The 18,644-nt window shown below is 49.1% G+C and overlaps 1 protein-coding gene across 1 annotated transcript in view; it reads right to left on the bottom strand.

Moving 5' to 3' along the window:
• Positions 1–972: 972 nt before the first annotated feature.
• Positions 973–18,644, bottom strand: part of LOC120393938 (WD40 repeat-containing protein SMU1) — a 40,207-nt gene continuing 22,535 nt past the window's right edge. Inside the window, exons 8-12 of the mRNA XM_039518396.1 lie at positions 9,950–10,077; positions 7,897–8,023; positions 5,791–5,958; positions 5,374–5,526; positions 973–1,102 (exon numbers count right to left, since the gene is read on the bottom strand). Of these exons, the coding sequence (XP_039374330.1) occupies positions 1,004–1,102; positions 5,374–5,526; positions 5,791–5,958; positions 7,897–8,023; positions 9,950–10,077 (675 nt within the window). The 3' untranslated portion in view covers positions 973–1,003. The remainder of the gene's footprint in view (positions 1,103–5,373; positions 5,527–5,790; positions 5,959–7,896; positions 8,024–9,949; positions 10,078–18,644) is intronic.

The following is an 18,644-nucleotide window of genomic DNA, read 5'->3' as shown; positions in this document are numbered from 1 at the left end:
ATTACTCCAGTTTACAAGGTCATCCAGATCTTCCTGTAGGATATCCCGGTCCTTCTCTGTGTTAGCAATACCTCCCAGCTTTGTGTCATCCGCAAACTTTATTAGCACACTCCGGCTTTTTGTGCTGAGGTCAGTAATAAGTTAGCTTGAAATAGAACTTGAATGTTGCCCCAACCTGAATCCTATCCCGTACACACATCTCTAGCTTGAATTAAGTGGTGTTTTACGCTCAAACTAGCTATAGGGGGGAGGAGAAAAGGAGGCAGGCAGGGGTGTTGCTTGACCTCGTAATACAGTGTGGGGAGGGCTGGAAGTAATGAATTAAAGATGCACACAGAAGCCTGTATTGATCCTTTCTTCAGGGTGGCTTCAACCTGTTTTCCAAGGTAGTCAGAGTGCAGTTATGCACCTCTCTGCTGGGAGCAAAGCCCACGTGTGCAGCTTCTTGTCATGTAAGCCGTATGTGAGTGGTTCTGCTGCATAGAAGCCAGAAGGATACTTTGTTAAATGTGGATCAAGTTAGACAGTTGGCATAATATAAATGCAGCAGAAAACCCCACTGTATTAGAATACTTTTGTCCTGAAAAAGCAAGGTAGCTTAGGATCAATAGAATCCATCTTTGCGAAGGTGGAGACAACTCTCCTCCTGTTTATTCCCTTCTCATTCCCTGAAAGAAAGAAATGAGCCATCTGCTACACATTTTAGAAAGTCAATCATTTATAAACTGATGGTTGTTTTTCCATCTATAAACAGCACAAAGGAAAGGTACAGACTTCACAAGACAGAATAATCACTTCTATAGCAATTAAACTGCTTTAACTACCCAGATACAGGGTAATGAAAGTGTTCTAGCCACTGACATTGTACAGCTATTTAGACCAAGTACTGAAACACAGTTCTGGGCTCTTGAACTGAAATTTTACTCAGCATATTTGGATTCATAAAGCATGAACACGTTCAGCCCTTCTTTAAGAAACATGCTCCAAAGCTAGTTAAAAACAGTTATGGTTTCCAGAGTTTCAAGAGGCCGTCTTCACTGTAGGTGGCGATTAAGTTCTGATGGGGATGATGAGCGATGCCAATTACATCCTTTTCATGAACCTATAGGATGAACAGAAAAAAAAAACTGATGCAAGTCTTCTCTTCTCTTCACCTCAAACCAAATCATATTCTCAGGCATAAGCAACAGTAAGATGAGTAAAGGTTCAGAGCGCATGTCAGTAATTTAAGGCCAAGCAATGCAGGAAGTGTGGCTATGCCAACGAGACCCCACCCCACATCTTGTGTAGCTGCAAGCCCCATTCAAGACCAATGGCAGGCAGCTGTGACACAACGCCACCAAGACTGCCTAGCCCAGGGGTAGGCAACCTATGGCAAGCTGATTTTCAGTGGCACTCACACTGCCCGGGTCCTGGCCACCGGTCCGGGGAGGGGCTGCATTTTAATTTAATTTTAAATGAAGCTTCTTAAACATTTTAAAAACCTTATTTACTTTAATACAACAATAGTTTGGTTATATATTACAGACTTATAGAAAGAGACCTTCTAAAAATGTTAATGTATGACTGGCACGCGAAACCTTAAATTAGAGTGAATAAATGAAGACTCGGCCCAGCACTTCTGAAAGGTCGCTGACCTCTGGCCTAGTCAGAGCCATCCCACCACCTCTGGGGAAGGTAGCTGTGAACTCCGCCATCCCTGGAATGGACAGCCAACTGTGACCAGATTGTCCTGGTGTGGACATCACAGTGGCCTTTGAGAACAGGACCCTGGCCTTCTGCAACGCCCGAGCTCGAAAGAGGAGAAATACACCGCTCTGGCCAATGCCTTTAGAGCTAGGGGTTACGAGGTTCAAACACACACACTGACTGTCAGAGCCCTGGGCACACGGGACCCCAGTAATGAGCGAGTGTTGCGGAAATGCGGAATCGGTCAGCACTACGCTTGGCTGATGTGGCAACTCATGGTACTGGATGCCATCAGATAGTCGAGGAACATCTATTTAGAACACATCACTGGACATTGGCAATACCAGGAGAGAGGAGCTGGAGTGCCGTGGAGAAGCGAAGTCAGGAAAGTAACTGGAATACTTCTCTAAATGCTCAATTACTGAGGGATAATCTACTATATTTGCTCTCCACAACCAACTCTTAGTATAAACATTTATGAGTGATGTACCTGAACATTTGGATGTTAATATCTAAACTGTATCATTAAATGTATTTGCCTAAATTCGGGTTATTGAAGATTATGTACTACATGTATTTTATGAGTTTTAAACCAAACTTTGTACTTTTGGTTAATTTATGTACAGACACTCTTTCCTTAACCTGTGTATTATATGATTTTAATGTTAGCTTTAATAATTTTTAAATCTGTTCTTCTGTTGGTGTGCTTATAACTATTCATGGCTGTAATGTGCTTAAAACAACTATCATTTATTAATCCTTTAGAAACTATTTATAAATTGAGCCTTAATATAAATTGTAACCTCGGGTTTATAAGGCTTGTCTGGGGGACTATTACACCACTCCTATAATGTATTTTACGCTATGTTACATGTACTCTCAACCTTAAGTCCATTTTACTGTATTAGTCTGGAAATTAAAAAAAAAAAAAAAGGTACTATTCATCCAAAAATAGTTTCTTAAAATGCACAATATTTCAGTGTCTCTGGAAAGTCTGAGGAGTCCACATCATTCCATTATTAAGATCAAGATCATTCTGGGCAAAAATGGTCTGACATTTAAGTAGCTCAGTTTCTTTAGCTCATCCAAGAGAAGGTTATGAGATGACTTGATCATGGTTTAGAACAGGGTGGGCAAACTTTTTGGCCTGAGGGACACATCAGGGTTCCGAAGCTGTATGGAGGGCGGAGTAGGGAAGGCTGTGCCCCCTAAAACAGCCTGGCCCCACCCCCTATCCACCCCTCCCACTTCCCACCCCCTGGCTGCCCCCTCAGAATCCCTGACCCCAACTTCCCCGCCACTGCTTGTCCCCTGACTGCCCCCTCCTGGGACCCCACCCCTATCCAACCCCCGCTCCCTGTCCCCTGACTGCCCCGACCCTATCCATACCCTCGCCCGACAGGCCCCTTGGGACTCCCATACCTATCCAACCCCACCGTTCCCTATCCCCTAACCGCCTCTCCCGAACCTTCGCCCCATCCAACCGCCCCCTGCTCCCTGTCCCCCAGGACCTCCTGCCTCTTATCCAACTCTGCCCCCTGCCCCCTTACTATGCCACTCAGAGCAGCAGGACTGGCAGCCGTGCCACCTGGCCGGAGCCTGTTGCTCTGCCCGGCAGGAGCTCGCAGCCCCACCGCCCAGAGTACTGGTGGCACAGCGAACTGAGGCTGCGGGGGACAGCAGGAGGGGCGGGGCTAGCCTCCCAAGCCAAGAGCTCAAGGGCCAGGGAGGATGTCCCCCCCCATAGTTTGCCCACCTCTGGTTTAGAAGTGTCTCTATTGGGAGATTTCTGACAGTAGAGGAGTAACACAGCAGACAGGAAGCTGAAGCAGGACACATTCAAACAGGAAGTGAAGCACAATTTGTTTTGGAGGTAACAGCAAGAGTAACTAACCAGTGGAGCAGTTTAGCTGGGTGTGAGGGACTCTCCAAAATGAGAGCTACTCTAGATCAACCAGAAATGAAAGGCTTGGTGCAGGAATCACTTGGTACAATTCTCTAGCCTGTGTTATGCAAGTGATCAAACTGGAGGATCTTAATGGTCCCTTCTGACTTTAGACTCTGACTGTGACAGTTTTTCCAGAGTGGTATAAAAGCGATCCTGTAATCCCAAACTCCTATTATGGTATGGTGGAGGCCATGCTGAGGAACAGTCCTGCTCTGTTCTGCCACAGCTCGTGCCCTGTGCCTAGTCTCCAGCCAAGTCAAGGACCCGAGAGCCCTTCCTCTTGTTTGGCCCAACTCCCCCTCTCCACTCCAGGTGTGGCTCTAGGGCGCCAGCGCTCTCTGAGCGCCCACGCACAACAAGAGCCATTCTGTGGAGCCCAGCCACTCCGAATGCAAAGTGGAAGAGTCACACCCCTAATGTTTTAACCTAAAGGGAAAGTGTGCAAACACAAACTGTAATAGAAGTGTGTGTACTTTCACTCCCACTAACTTGTGGGAAGAAATCACAGTATATAATCACAACTACTTCAAAAATCCTTTAAGGAGTTTGTGGCTACATTCTAGCTAAAACTATCTATTTTTATTCTTAAACACATTTTTCTCAAAATAACCCAGCCCTTTAGCTAAGCACTCAAGACCAACCCTACAACCATCACCTGAGGGCGCTTGTCATGGGAGTACAGTAACTCCTCACTTAACACTGTAGTTATGTTTCTGAAAAATGCTATTTTAAGCGAAACGATGTTAAGCGAATCCAATTCCCCCATAAGAACTGATGTGGGGGTGGGGGAGAGGTTAGGTTCCAGGGACATTTTTTGAAGCTTGGTTGAAGTAGTGGAGTCAGAGGGTGGGCTATTTCCCAAGGAATACCTTGCTGCTAAATGATGAACTAGCACTCGGCTGAGCCCTCAAGGGTTAACATATTGTTGTTAAGGTAGCCTCACACTCTACAAGGCAGCACAAATGGAGGGAGGAGACACAGCATGGCAGAGAGAGAGAGAGAGAGAGAGAGAGAGAGAGAGTGTGTGTGTGTGTGTGTGTGTGTGTAAAAAAGAGACAGACACACACGTGTGAGAGGGACGCGCGTTGCCCCTTTAAGTACGCTGACTCCACTTTAAGTTCACTGCCTTTTTAAATAGATCAGCAAGTTGAGACAGCAGCTGCTGCCAGCAAGCTCCCTCCGTCCTGAGCCCTGTCGTGTCCCCCCTGCTCTATGGAGATGGGATACAGGAGTGGGGGGAGGGGGACCCGCTGACATTAGCACCCCTTTTCCCTGCCCTCTGTACAGCAAGCAGGAGGCTCCCGGGAGCAGCTCCAAGGCAGGGGGCAGGAGCAGCACATGGCAGTGGGGGGAGGGACAGCTGAACTGCTGGCAACTGATAGCCTGCTGGGTGGTGGCTGCACAGGGAACTTAGGGGAGCTGATAGCAGGGCTGCTGGTCCACCCTGATTCCAAGCCCCCACCAGCTAGCTCCAATGGGCCGCTCTTTCTGCAAGCAGTGGACAAAGCAAGTGGCTGCCAAACAACGTTATAAGGGAGCACTGGGCAACTTTAAACGAGCTTGTTCCCTAATCGATCAGCAACATAAAGAAACAAAGTTAACCGGGACGACGTTAAAGTGAGGAGTTACTGTAAGTGGTCACTATGGATTTTATGTTTGCATGAATATTCTAGAACTGATGAGAACACAGATTCTACTTCATGTTTACTTTCAAATAGCTTGTGCTAAGTACTCACTGTCAGAGTTCTCTCCAGCTTGCCAGTCACTGTGCTGAAACAGTACAGCACAAAGTCTTCACCCACACAGTAGATCCATTCGCCACGCGGTGAAAGGGCACAGCAAACAAAGTCACCTCCTTCTCTCTTACCAGAGCTGAAGCTTCTTACAATCTATAAAACCCAAAGAAAGGTTCCCTGGATTCACATGTGGCAGCAACAGCGCTACTCTAACAAAGTTAGCTTCAATTAGATACTGGGGTCATGAATTTAGTTGCCTAAATAATCAGCCTGATTTTCAGAAGGGCAGAGTACCCAGCAGTTACCACTGAAAGGACCCACTACAATGCTTGGAAGGATCACAAATCTCTTCCTGATTCTAACACTTGTTAAGCTCTTTCCTAGCTGCTTCAAAGGGACATGCCTGGGATCACATACTTGTCCTTGCATGTTCATGATGACCACTGTGTTTGATCTGTTGCAAACGACAAAGTGTTCTGGATTTTTAGGCAGCAGAACCACGCTATTCACGGTGATGTCTGTTCCTGCAGTGCTGCCAAGAGATTTGAAGGTGTTGGAGCACTCGGTTGTCTTCATATTCCAAATCTATTGAGCAGAATACAAAGTGGAATCACTTTATGATCAGGCACATCTCTGCATTTTAATTAAAAGACACCACACTTTTGGAGGAGATACTATGCATTTAAAAAATGTCTATTGAAACTAGAGGAAAAAGAGTAATGAACACCAAAAACAGTAATTCAATAGGTTCAAAGATTTTTAGGCCAGAAAAGACCGTTATGATCATCTAGGCCAATTGCCTATATAGCACTGGCCTTAAAATTTTACCCAGCAATTCCTGAATCAAGCCTAATAACTACTGCGTGAACGAGAACAGGTTTATATAGAAAGATATCCAAATAGGAAAGTTACTTACCTGCAGCTGAGGTTGAGATGGACTCTGAACAGTCCCACTCAGGGGGTGCTTTGACCAGTGCAGCCTGAATGGTAAAATTCTACTAATGGTAGCAGCTGGCACATCCACACACCTCCCTTGTCTCCCGTCACTGAGCTCCGGACATTCTAGGGCCAGGGTTTAAAAGGAGAGCGGCGCTCTATTGCCTCAGTTCCAACCCCAAGCCCTTTGGTAAGCAGGACTGACTCCAAGGTAGTGGGGAAAGGGAGGAGGGGAGCGTCAATATGCAGAGTCTATCTTGAAGAATATCAATTATAGGTAAGCAACCTTAATTTCTTCCTTGAAGCATCCTCTGCATATTCCTGCTCACGGCAAGCTGCCTTTGATCCATTTGAAAGAGTTCTGATGCCTTGAGGAATGGATAATCTTTTCAATTTATAAATTTCATAATTAACTCACTCATCTAGAAAGAGTCAGTTCAGAAATAGCTTTTCCCTTGTTTTTTTGGTCCATAAGTTATAAACAGCCTTGAAGACTGTCTATATTTAGTCTTGTTGAAATAAAAACATAACACTCTCCTCGCATCAGACATGTAATTTAGTTTCCCCATTATGAGTATGGGGTTTCGGGTAAAATTACAATTAATTTATGTGAAAATCAGAGACTATTTTTGGTAAAAACTTAGGATGAATGTGAAGATTAACTTTATCCTTATGAAACACTGAATGGTGGGATCAGCCATTAATGCATGCAAGTCACTTATGCATTTCACTGCAGTGACTGTATTGAAAACACTGTTTTTACAGATAGATGACATGAAGAACAGCTCCCCAAAGGGTCAAAAGGAGGTCTTATTAATTTTGCTAGTGCCACATTCAAATCCCAGGAGAGCACAGGAGTTCTTACATGAGGCTATAAATTAGGATCTTTTAAAAACTTCTTAACCATATCATTAGGAAAATGGATTTTCCCCTCTACAGGTACATGACATTCTGATAAGGCTGAGAGGTTAAATTTAACTGAAGATAATGAAAGAGGTATCTTCTTAAGATACAATAAATACTCTAATATATAATTAGAGCCATATAAGAATCCACATTATACAAGGAAATCCACAATAAAAACCTTTTCCATTTAAGACTACAGCACATCCATGTGAATTCTTTTCTACAATACTACAGTACATTCTGTACTTTAAAAGTCTTTCTTCTACCAAAGCTAAAGGTCATGCAGCCCAGAGAAGGGACCCAAGGTCCAGATGACAGACCTTCCTCTTTGCTGTGTCAACAAGTCCAGTCTCAGTAGTACAGGTTCCACTAATCCTTGTGACATGTAATCAAATCCAGATTCCATTGCTGTCTGGGCCATGCTGGTGCTATTAAAATCAGCCAGACTTGTCTTATTGTGTTTATCACTCTCTGAGTGATGGAAATGCATACATTAGACCTTACACCACCTTGTAGCATCCAGGAATCTACATATAATGGGCCCAATGACAAACCCTGAGCCCTGGCTATGATAAAAGTACCTTTAAGGGTAATTATCTCGAAGACTAAATGCCCCAGTTTGCTACAACACAGAACAACACAATCCCATACATGGCTCGTAGAAGCAAGTGACCAATTTACCTTCACTGTGCCGTCAGAGGACGCACTGATAATATAGTGACCATCCTGTGTAAAAGTAGCTTCATTAACAAATGAAGAATGACCACGGAATTCCTTCAGAGTTTTTCCTGATTTTAAGCCATGAATCCTGTTATAATATTTTAAAAAACATGGTAATAGAATAATTAATCTAGAGAGGTACAATTCAGAGATGTAAAATAAAGAAATAATTTAGTTTGTTGTCTGATGTACAGAGCAAGTAATAAAATAGCTAACACATCTGCATCTAGAATACTACATTTGTCATCACAAACCCTTTCCCCAAATATAATATCTGACCATGAAAATGTAAAGGGACATCATCAACTTGAAAACTAATCAATTAAAGAAAAGTTAGTTAAAGGTAGTTTCAGGTATACACAAAACATAAAACCCCAAGAACGGGCAGGGGAACACAGATTTTTGTTTTAGTTTCAAGGTGAATTTAGTGATCATGAAAAGCACCAGCCTAAGAACCCTGGAGACTTAAGTCTTGTTTATTTTTTTTTTTTATTTTGACCATGATCTGTTTACCGAGTTCAAAGCAAATAGAGCCTAGGCAGCAGAAGCAGTACAATGTGCTAGAACTCTGTTCTGAAGGGAGTAATCTGAGCATGAAAAGAACAGTTCATGCCTAACCTCTCAACTAACACTGCCAAGAGAATTCCACTGATGCTTAAGGTTTTTGGTAACATGGACACCAGCCCCTAATCTAGGTACTTCCATGGCCCCCGTCACATTAGCATCTAAGCAACCACTAGCTACTTAAAAAAAAATCACAACTCTTTTCATTCCCAGGCTCTAGAAAAACTAGCGTGACTAGTTTACAGAGCAGTTATGAGATGTGGAAGCACGCACGTGTGGTAGAAGCTTTGAGAGAAGGCTAAGCTGAAGGAGGGAATTTGCCATTTACTTTTGAAAAAGGTTGGTTTTGTGGTCACTTCTTCCTTATGAGGGTGAGTTCCCACAGTCTAGTAGGCCCAGCTCCTGCATGCACAAGCCTTCTTCGAAGAGGACAGTTTCACTGCTCCAAGAACCAGAGCAGTCATGGGGGCATTGGGCTGTCTGGGATTGGGTAAGAGAGGAGCAGCCCTTCCTGCAGTAGGGGAAGGTCTCCACTCCCCTTATTCCTAGAAGATGCAAGTGAGGAGCTGCTTCTTGGGCCACACTGTTAAAGTCCCCAGGCCCAGGAAGTTCAACGGCTGAGCTGCTTCCTGGAAGTGTCTGTCTGTGGGGGTGTCTCACAATGCTTCCTGCTGGAAGCAGAGAGGATGGAACTCTGTTGGCAAGGTGCTTCTCACTGACTAAGAGAGGTTATAGAAAGTTGTGGCAGGTGTGATGTCACATGTTCGCGATGGCCACAACCTTTCTTCTGTGCAGTTCCTGCTGGGAGGACAGACACAGGTGACCCTGCAGAACCTTTTAAACTCTCCTCAGGCTGCAGCTGCCTGAAGCCCTTTTTTGTGGAGAAGGAAAATGAACTGAGATGACCACTGCTACATATAACCCACCGGCAGCTGTCAAATGGTAGTGACTGGGTTCACTCAGAACTGGTGCTGAAGAACGGCCCCTATCTCATTATCGGCAGGGACTATCAGGTCGCAGTACTGGCCTTGTAGCCAGTTTCAGAAACAGTTGTTCTAAAGTTTGAATGTAAGTCAATGAGAGGTGCTCAGTCGGCCTCTCTTGCTGGGATATATGACAGGTGCAAAAGTACTGAAATGGCTGAATCTGAGGACAGAAATGCCTTTAAAAAAACATAAAAACAATACATCATGGCTAGCACCTGCTGCGAACATTGGAATGAAAATAGGTTAACACAAAAATAGGTTACAAAAATTGAAAGGGCAAAAATGTAAACTATTTGTTCAAGAGGAAAGAGCCAAATAATTTTATTGATGTTCAAAACATTAAGGACTAGCTTTCATGTAAGCTAAAAACATCCAGGAGTTTAAGGCAAGTGGACTGAAGAAACAATACTTGGAACTTCTATTAGAGCTTCTTGTACATTACAGCCCTCAAATGTATAACTTACCTGATTGTCTGATCAAAAGAAGCACTAAGAATCTGACTGCTGTCTTTAGAGAAACTGAGGCAGGTGACACCTTTACTGTGTGCTCGTTCAAATCTCCTCAGACACTGCCCACTCTGAATCTTCCACACCTGAGGGACATCCAAAATACTAGTTAGAAAAAGGACTCCTCTTAAATCAAGTGAAATTCACAGGGTAACCAGGACTAAGATGAAGAGTATCCAGGATCAAAAGCTAAGCTAGAATAGCACTGGAGGTGGTGTTTTTACCCCCACAAAACATTTAACGCTGTGAGACGTGTATCTAAGAGGCACCTGCATGACTCTACTCAATTTGGATTCAAACAAGACTTTGGCAAATGGAGTGATGAAGTTTCTAGCTGATGTGGGAGAGGGGATGGGATTGATTTGAGGGGTCTACTGTATGGAAGCTACACACAAGAACATAGAATCATAGAATGTCAGGGTTGGGAGGGACCTCAGAAGGTCATCTAGTTCAACCCCCTGCTCAAAGCAGGACCAAACCCCAACTAAATCCCCAAAGGGCCCTCAAAGATTTAGCTCACAACCCTGGGTTTAGCAGGCCAACGCTCAAACCACTGAGCTAGCCCATCCCCATCCCCATTCCAGGGGCAGCCATGTTTTGGGAATGACTCAGGCAACAATTTCCCACCTAAACAAGGACAAATCACTGCAGATAAAATAGGTGGGAAAATGCCCCTCATTAGAGAAGATTTTAAATTGACGTTTGAGACTCATGGGGAGAAGGGGGGAAATCGGGGGAGATGAGAGAGCTGATCATTTGAGGGGAAAGGGGGGAATCACCCCAGATTTTATAGCCCCGTGTGAGATGCTAAGAGAGAAAAGGGGCAGAACTAGAGAGAATTTGTATCGGGGGTGAGAGGCAAGTGTCACATACAGGGGAAGGATCCAATTTACTCCCCTCCCTGCTTCCTCCGCCAGCCACTTCTCCCCTGGGAATTTCCTGGCTGCACAGAGACAGTTCAACACCCCCACCCCCTCCGAGCGTCCCACTGACCTTCCCCTCCCTACAACTCCGGCATCTCCCCCTACACCACAGGGGTCCCCCCCCCACCAGGCCCCAGTCTCTGCCCCCCAAATCCCAGCAGTGCCAGGGGCAGATCCTGCTGCAGCTCCACTGGGGCTGAGGCAGTTCCGAGTCTTCTCTATGTTATGTGGTATGCCTGCTCTTTCCCTTCTCTGTTACTGGACACAAAAAGCAGCTTCAAGTTTGGCTACATCTGAAGGTTAATATAAAACCAGAACAAACCCCATATAGTGAGCCTGTCACTGTGGCATTGCACCACTGCACCAGTCTGAGTCAGGAAGATGACTTTTCTGTTGAAGTTTCAGATTAATTTCACTGGTCTACAATTTTTGAGAAGTCATCTGCTTCAGAGATAAAATGTGCTATTTATTATGTATTTTGATGTGCTGAATTCAAATATGACAATTAAAACAACTGATTGGCTACTGTTTCTAAGGTATTTAAGTTTTTACATTTTATGTCTATGTATATTGTGTAGATAGTAGAGTTTTAATCATAAATTGTAAACCTAGGTCTTTTCATGTGTTTATGGTTGCTTTACATGATAATATTTCACCTGTCCTGTTTATGTAACACTTTAAAAATCAGCAAAAGGGTTATCTAAATAAAATTTATTATGAAACAAAAGGCAAAAAACTATTCTGTACATAGTTTAGTCCTATTCAGTGTCTACTCGGCGCTTCTTGGCTTGTCTCTTGTATTCATTAAATGGAGCATCTCTTGTCACTGTCCAGCAATAGTCTGCAAGCATTCATGGGCTCCATTTGCCCTGATAGCGGTTCTCCATTGTTGCAATGTCCTGGTGAAATTGCTCGCTGCTCGTCGCTCACTGCCCGCAGTTTGGTGGAAAAAATCTAGATGAGAGTGCAAAAATGTATCTTTAGTGACATGTTGCAACCAAGGCTTTTGTATGCCTTGAGGAGGTTTTCCACCAACAACCTGTAGTTGTCTGCCTTGTTGTTTCCGAGACAATTTATTGCCACTAACTGGAAGGCTTTCCATGCCGTCTTTCCCTTGCCACGCAGTGCATGGTCAAATGCATCATCTCGAAGAAGTTCACGAATCTGAGGACCAACAAAGACACCTTCCTTTATCTTAGCTTCACTTAACCTTGGAAATTTTCCACGGAGGTACTTGAAAGCTGCTTGTGTTTTGTCAATGGCCTTGACAAAGTTCTTCATCAGACCCAGCTTGATGTGTAAGGGTGGTAACAAAATCTTCCTTGATTCAACAAGTGGTGGATGCTGAACACTTTTCCTCCCAGGCTCCAATGACTGTCGGAGTGGCCAATCTTTCTTGATGTAGTGGGAATCTCTTGCACGACTATCCCATTTGCAGAGAAAACAGCAGTACTTTGTGTATCCAGTCTGCAGACCAAGCAAGAGAGCAACAACCTTCAAATCGCCACAAAGCTGCCACTGATGTTGGTCATAACTTTTGAGGTGCATAAACTGTTTCATGTTGTCATAGGTTTCCTTCATATGGACTGCATGATTTAACTGGAATTGATGGCAAAACATTGCCATTATGCAGTAAAACAGCTTTAAGACTCGTCTTCGATGAATCAATGAACAGTCTCCACTCATCTGGATCGTGAACGAAGTTGAGGGCTGCCATCACACCATTGATGTTGTTGCAGGCTACAAGATCACCTTCCATGAAGAAGAATGGGACAAGATCCTTTTGACGGTCACGGAACATGGAAACCCTAACATCAGCTGCCAGGAGATTCCACTGCTGTAGTCTGGAGCCCAACACCTCTGCCTTACTCTTGGGTAGTTCCAAATCCCTGACAAGGCCATTCAGTTCACCTTGTGTTATGAGGTGTGGTTCAGAGGAGGAGGATGGGAGAAAATGGGGGTCCTGTGACATTGATGGTTCAGGACCAGAAGTTTCATCCTCTTCCTCGTCTGACTCAAGTGAGAATGATTCTGGTGCATCAGGAACCAGCAGTCCTTCTCCGTGGGGTACTGGGCGTATAGCTGATGGAATGTTTGGATAATGCACAGTCCACTTTTTCTTCTTTGACACACCTTTCCCAACTGGAGGCACCATGCAGAAGTAACAATTGCTGGTATGATCTGTTGGCTCTCTCCAAATCATTGGCACTGCAAAAGGCATAGATTTCCTTTTCCTGTTCAACCACTGGCGAAGATTTGTTGCACAAGTGTTGCAGCATATGTGTGGGGCCACCTCTTGTCCTGATCTCCAATTTTGCAGCCAAAATAAAGGTGATAGGCTTTCTTAACCATAGTGGTTATACTGCGCTTTTGTGATGCAAAAGTCACTTCACCACAAACATAGCAGAAGTTATCTGCACTGTTCACACAAGTACGAGGCATCTCTGCTCACTTTGGCTAAACAGAAATGTGTCCCTTTGCAAAATCAAACACTGACAAAAAGACGGTTACTCACCTGTAGTAACTGGTGTTCTTCGAGATGTGTTGCTCCAATCCATTCCAGTTAGGTGTGCGCGCCGCGCGTGCACGGTATTCGGAACTTTTTTACCCTAGCAACCCCGGCGGGCCGGCTGGGCGCCCCCTGGAGTGGCGCCGCCATGGCGCTGAATATATATCCCAGCCGGCCCGTCCGCTCCTCAGTTCCTTCTTGCCGGCTACTCCGACAGTGGGGAAGGAGGGCGGGTCTGGAATGGCTTGGAGCAACACAACTCTAAGAACACCAGTTACTACAGGTGAGTAACCGTCTTTTCTTCTTCGAGTGATTGCTCCAATGCATTCCAGTTAGGTGATTCCCAAGCCTTACCTAGGCGGTGGGGTCGGAGTGAGACGTGGCAGAGTGCAGTACCGCTGGAGCCGAAGGCTGCATCGTCTCTTGATTGTTGCACCAACGCATAGTGTGCCGCGAAGGTGTGTACGGAGGACCAGGTGGCTGCCCTGCATATCTCCTGGAGCGGAATATGGGCCAGGAAGGCAGCCAAGAGGCCTGAGCTCTGGTAGAATGGGCCGTCAGTCGAGGCGGTGGTACTCGAGCGAGATCGTAACACGCCCGGATACAAGCCGTCACCCACGAGGAAATCCTCTGTGAGGAGACCGGTTCGCCCCTCATACGCTCCGCACTGCAACGGCGAGCCGGGCGAACGCCGGAACGGCTTCGCGGCGCCGATATAGAAGGCGAGAGCCCCGCGGACGCCCAGGGAGTGAAGCCGCTGCTCCAGAGGAGGCGTGTGGCCTCGGGTAGAACACCGGGAGGAAGATGTCCTGGTTTATATGGAAGGCCGAAACGACCTTCGGGAGGAAGGCCGGATGCGGTCGGAGCTGGACCTTGTCCGTGTGGAAGACCGTATAAGGAGGACCGACCGTCAAGGCACTGAGCTCGGAGACCCGTCGCGCCGATGTTATCGCGACAAGGAAGGCCGTCTTCCACGAGATGGAGCAAGGAGCAAGATGCCAGAGGCTCAAACGGTGGACCCATGAGCTTGGCCAACACCAGGTTTAAGTCCCAGACCGGCGCCGGGTGTCGGACGGTGGAAACATGCGTCTAACCCCTGAGGAAGCGGGAGACCATATGGTTGGAAAATATGGAGCGCCCTCAACCGCGGACGAAACGCAGATAAAGATGCCAGGTGAACCCTTAAGGAGGAGACCGCGAGGCCCTGCTCCTTAAGAGACCAAAGGTAGTCCAGGATAACCGGAATAGGGACGAAAGGGGTTGTGGCCTTCTGGTCGCACCAAATAGCGAAGCGTTCCATTTTGCTAGATAGGTGGACCGTTGACGGTTTCCTGCTCTCCGTCAGGACCCGCTGAACAGCCCGCGAGCAGGATTGCTCGCGCAAGTCAACCAGTCAGGTACCAGGCTGTAAGATGCAGGAGCGGAGGTCCGGGTGGCGGAGCCGGCCAAGTCTTGTGTGATAAGGTCCGGCCACAACGGGAGAGGAATGGGTTCTCTGACGGACAGCTCGAGCAGCAGGGTGAACCAATGTTGCCTCGGCCAGGCCGGAGCAATCAGGATGAGACGGCCCTTGTCCCTCCGGCTTTAGGAGCACCCGATGAACGAGTGGGAACGGAGGGAAGGCGAAAGGAGGTGATCCTTCCATGAGCACAGGAACGCGTCCGACAGGGACCCACGGAACGCCCCTGGAAGGAGCAGAACCGGCGCACTTCCTGTTGATCTCCGACGCAAAGAGGTCTAGTTGGGGAAATCCCCACCTTCGGAAGATCGTATGCAGCACGTCCGGCGAATGGACCACTCGTGGTGCGAGGAAGGATCTGCTGAGGCGATCGGCTATTGTGTTCTGAGTGCCCGGAAGAAACGACGCTTGGAGGTGAATGGAGCGGGCTATGCAAAAGTCCCACAGGCGAAGCGCCTGCAAAGCAGGGAGGAGCGTGCCGCCCTGCTTGTTGACATAGAACATCGCGGATGTATTGTCCGTCATCACGGTGACACAGCGGCGCGGAGATGGGCCTCAAGGCCTGACACGCCACCGACCGCCCGAGCTCCCGTACATTGATGTGTAGGGCGAGCCCGGAGGGGACCAGGTGCCTTGCGTGTGAACATCGCCAGGTGCGCTCCCAACCCATGTCCGAGGCATCTGTGGTCAAGGTAATGGAGGGACACGGCGGGCGGAAAGGTACCCTGCACAGACTACCTGAGGATCAGCCACCAATTGAGGGTGTCGAGAGTGGCCTCGGGACTGTGACAATCAAGTCCATGGGGTCGCGATGTGGACGGTACACAGAGGCCAGCCACGCCTGGAGTGGGCGAAGGTGCAACCGGGCATAAGTTGTCACAAAAGTGCACGACGCCATGTGGCCTAGGAGGCGAAGACAGGACCGGGCTGTCGCCGTGGGAAAGGCTTGAGCTCCGTGATGCAAGCCGCGAGAGTCAGGTACCGATTGGGCGGAAGATAGGCCCTGGCCAACTGGGAATCCAGGATCGCTCCGATAAACTCCACCCTTTGAGCTGGAGTTAGGGCAGACTTTTCGGTTGATGAGCAGACCGAGCTCCCAAACAGCGACAGGATATCGGTCACTTGGTGTGCTACCAGCTGACGTGATGGACCGCAGATCAACCAATCGCCGAGGTACGGATACACGTGTACCCGACGACGACGGAGGGTCGCGCCACCACCGCCATACACTTTGTGAACACTCTCGGGGCGGTGGAAAGGCCGAAGGGCAGCACTGCGAACTGGTAATGTCTGTCGTTCACCATGAAGCGGAGGTAGCGACGATGCGGGGGGTAAATTGCGACATGGAAATAGGCGTCTCGCATGTCGAGGGCGGCAAACCAGTCTCCCGGATCCAGGGAGGGAATAATAGTCCCCAGGGATACCATGCGGAATTTGAGTTTTATCAGGTACCGGTTGAGCTCCGGAGGTCCAGGATGGGACGGAGGCCTCCTTTGGCTTTGGGGATGAGGAAATAATGGGAATAGAAACCCTTGCCCCGCCGGTCGGGAGGCACCTCCTCTATGGCACCCAAGGTTAGGAGAGTCTCGATCTCTTGTTGAAGGACCTGCTCGTGAGCAGGGTCCCTGAAGAGGGATCGGGAGGGCGGGTGGGAAGGAGGGGGCGAAATAAAGCGGAGGCGGTACCCTGACTGGACCGTAGACAGGACCCAGCTGTCCGATGTTAAACTGGCCCATGCCGGGAGGAAATAAGAGAGGCGGTTCGAAAACAAAGGGGTAGGATCCGATGGAGAGACTGAAGAGCGCCCCGGCGCCCATCAAAACGCCTGCTTAGGCCCTTGGGGGCCTTAGCGGACGACTGGGACTGATTGCGCCTATTGCCTGATGGTCGGCGGCGTGTAAGGTTGTTCCGACGGCTGTTATACGGTCGGGATCTGGCGTGGGTGAACGGCCGGGGTGGCTGTCTACGGAAGGGTTGCCGCTGTGTCGCCGGCGTGTGCATCCCCAGAGTCCGGATGGCTACGCGACCGTCCTTAAGGGTTTGTATACGGGCGTCCGTCTTCTCTGAGAAAAGGCCGTGCGTTTCAAACGGCAAGTCCTGCAGAGAGTACTGTACCTCCGGGGCCAAGGTGGAGGATTGGAGCCAGGAAATCCTCCGCATAGTGACGCCAGAGGCGAGAGTGCGGGCTCCTGAGTCTGCTGAATCGAGCGCTGCCTGGATGGAGGAGCGCGCGGACTTTTTGCCGTCCTCGAGGAGGGCGGTGAACTCCTGACGCGAGGACGCCGGGACAAGATCTGCAAACTTGGAGAGGGAGAGCAGCATTTCGTAAGTGTATCGGGCCAGCAATGCCGATTGATTGGCTATGCGTAGCTGCAGGCCTCCAGCCGAGTAGATCTTCCGACCTAAGAGGTCCATACGTCTCGCGTCTTTGGACTTAGGGGTCGCCGCCGGTTGACCGTTGCGCTCGATCATTTACCGACTGGACGACGAGGGAGTCTGGAGTCGGGTGAGTATAAAAATACCGTGATCCTGTAGGGGGAACCGAGTATTTGCGCTCCACTCCCCTTGCCGTCGGAGGTACAGACGCCGGCGTTTGCCAGATGGTATTGGCATTACGCTGAATTGTCCGAATAAAGGGGAGCGCCACCCGGACTGGAGCCTCTGACCCGATAACGTTGGTAACGGGGTCGTCGTTCTCAACTACCTCTGCAATCGGGAGGTTAATGGATTGCGCGACCCTGCGAAGCAGGTCCTGGTGCGCTTTTAAGTCTATGGGTGGCGGGTCCGCTGTTGACGAGCCCGCGACCGCCTCGTCCGGAGATGAGGCCGACGACAGGCCCTGGCCCGTAGGCTCTGGAGGTGGTTCGTCCGCCAATGGGGCAGGGACCTCTACGGCTGGCTGCACCGACGGGGGTGGCTGCGAAGCTCCTGTTGTAGGTGATGGTGGGGCCCTACTAACAGTCGCTTCTGGCGCGCGGCGCTCAGAACCCGGAGGTCGAGTGGGCAAGGGGAGCCCCTGTGCTTCGTGCTGTGCCCAAGGGACCCAGAAACCCCACTGCTGTGGGCCATAGGCTGGACCTGGGGTATCCGCTCTGAGGCCCGCTGCACTTCCACCCTGGGACACGACCGATGCTTGGCGTGACCACTGGGGGGCTGACGCACCAATCGACTGTCCCGCGGTCGGCCGGTGCGCGTCCGCTGGCGGAACCGTCGGGCCATGTCTGTTGTCCCGGTACCGGGAGCATGACCGGGACCAACGGTCGCATCGGTGCCTGGACGGCGACCTGCTGCGGCTTCTGTATCGGGAAGCACTGCGGTCGTGGCGCCTGGAGTAGCTGCGGTCCCGTCGCCTGGAGTGGCTGCGGTCTCGGTGCCGAGAGGGGGCACGGTCACGGAGCCGAGAAGGACTGTGGTCACGGTGCCGAAGGACTGTGGTCACCGCGTGCCGCGACCTGTCTCTAGAGGCCGACCGTCGACGGTACCGCGGTCCGGCTTCGGGAGCGGTGCCTCGACGCCGAGCGGTACCGCGAACGAGAGCGGTACCGAGATGGGGAGCGGTGGCGAGGTGTTGATCGGCGGCGGGAGCGAGGTCGCCGAGATGGTGATCTGCTGCGCGAGCGGGACCGGCTGAAGACCCTTGCGCGTGATCGCCGGTGCCTGGGCGCTGCATCATGGCTGGCTTCCCAGCCGAAGGCACGCCCGCACCGGGCGGTGCCGGGGCCGGAGGCTCGAGCCTCTGTCAGCGCAATAAGCTCCCGCGCC

Source organism: Mauremys reevesii, unplaced genomic scaffold, assembly GCF_016161935.1.
Source record: "Mauremys reevesii isolate NIE-2019 unplaced genomic scaffold, ASM1616193v1 Contig39, whole genome shotgun sequence".
Taxonomy (NCBI): domain Eukaryota; kingdom Metazoa; phylum Chordata; order Testudines; family Geoemydidae; genus Mauremys; species Mauremys reevesii.
Note: the sequence above shows the minus strand (reverse complement) of the source record. Positions and strands in the feature narration are given on the sequence as shown.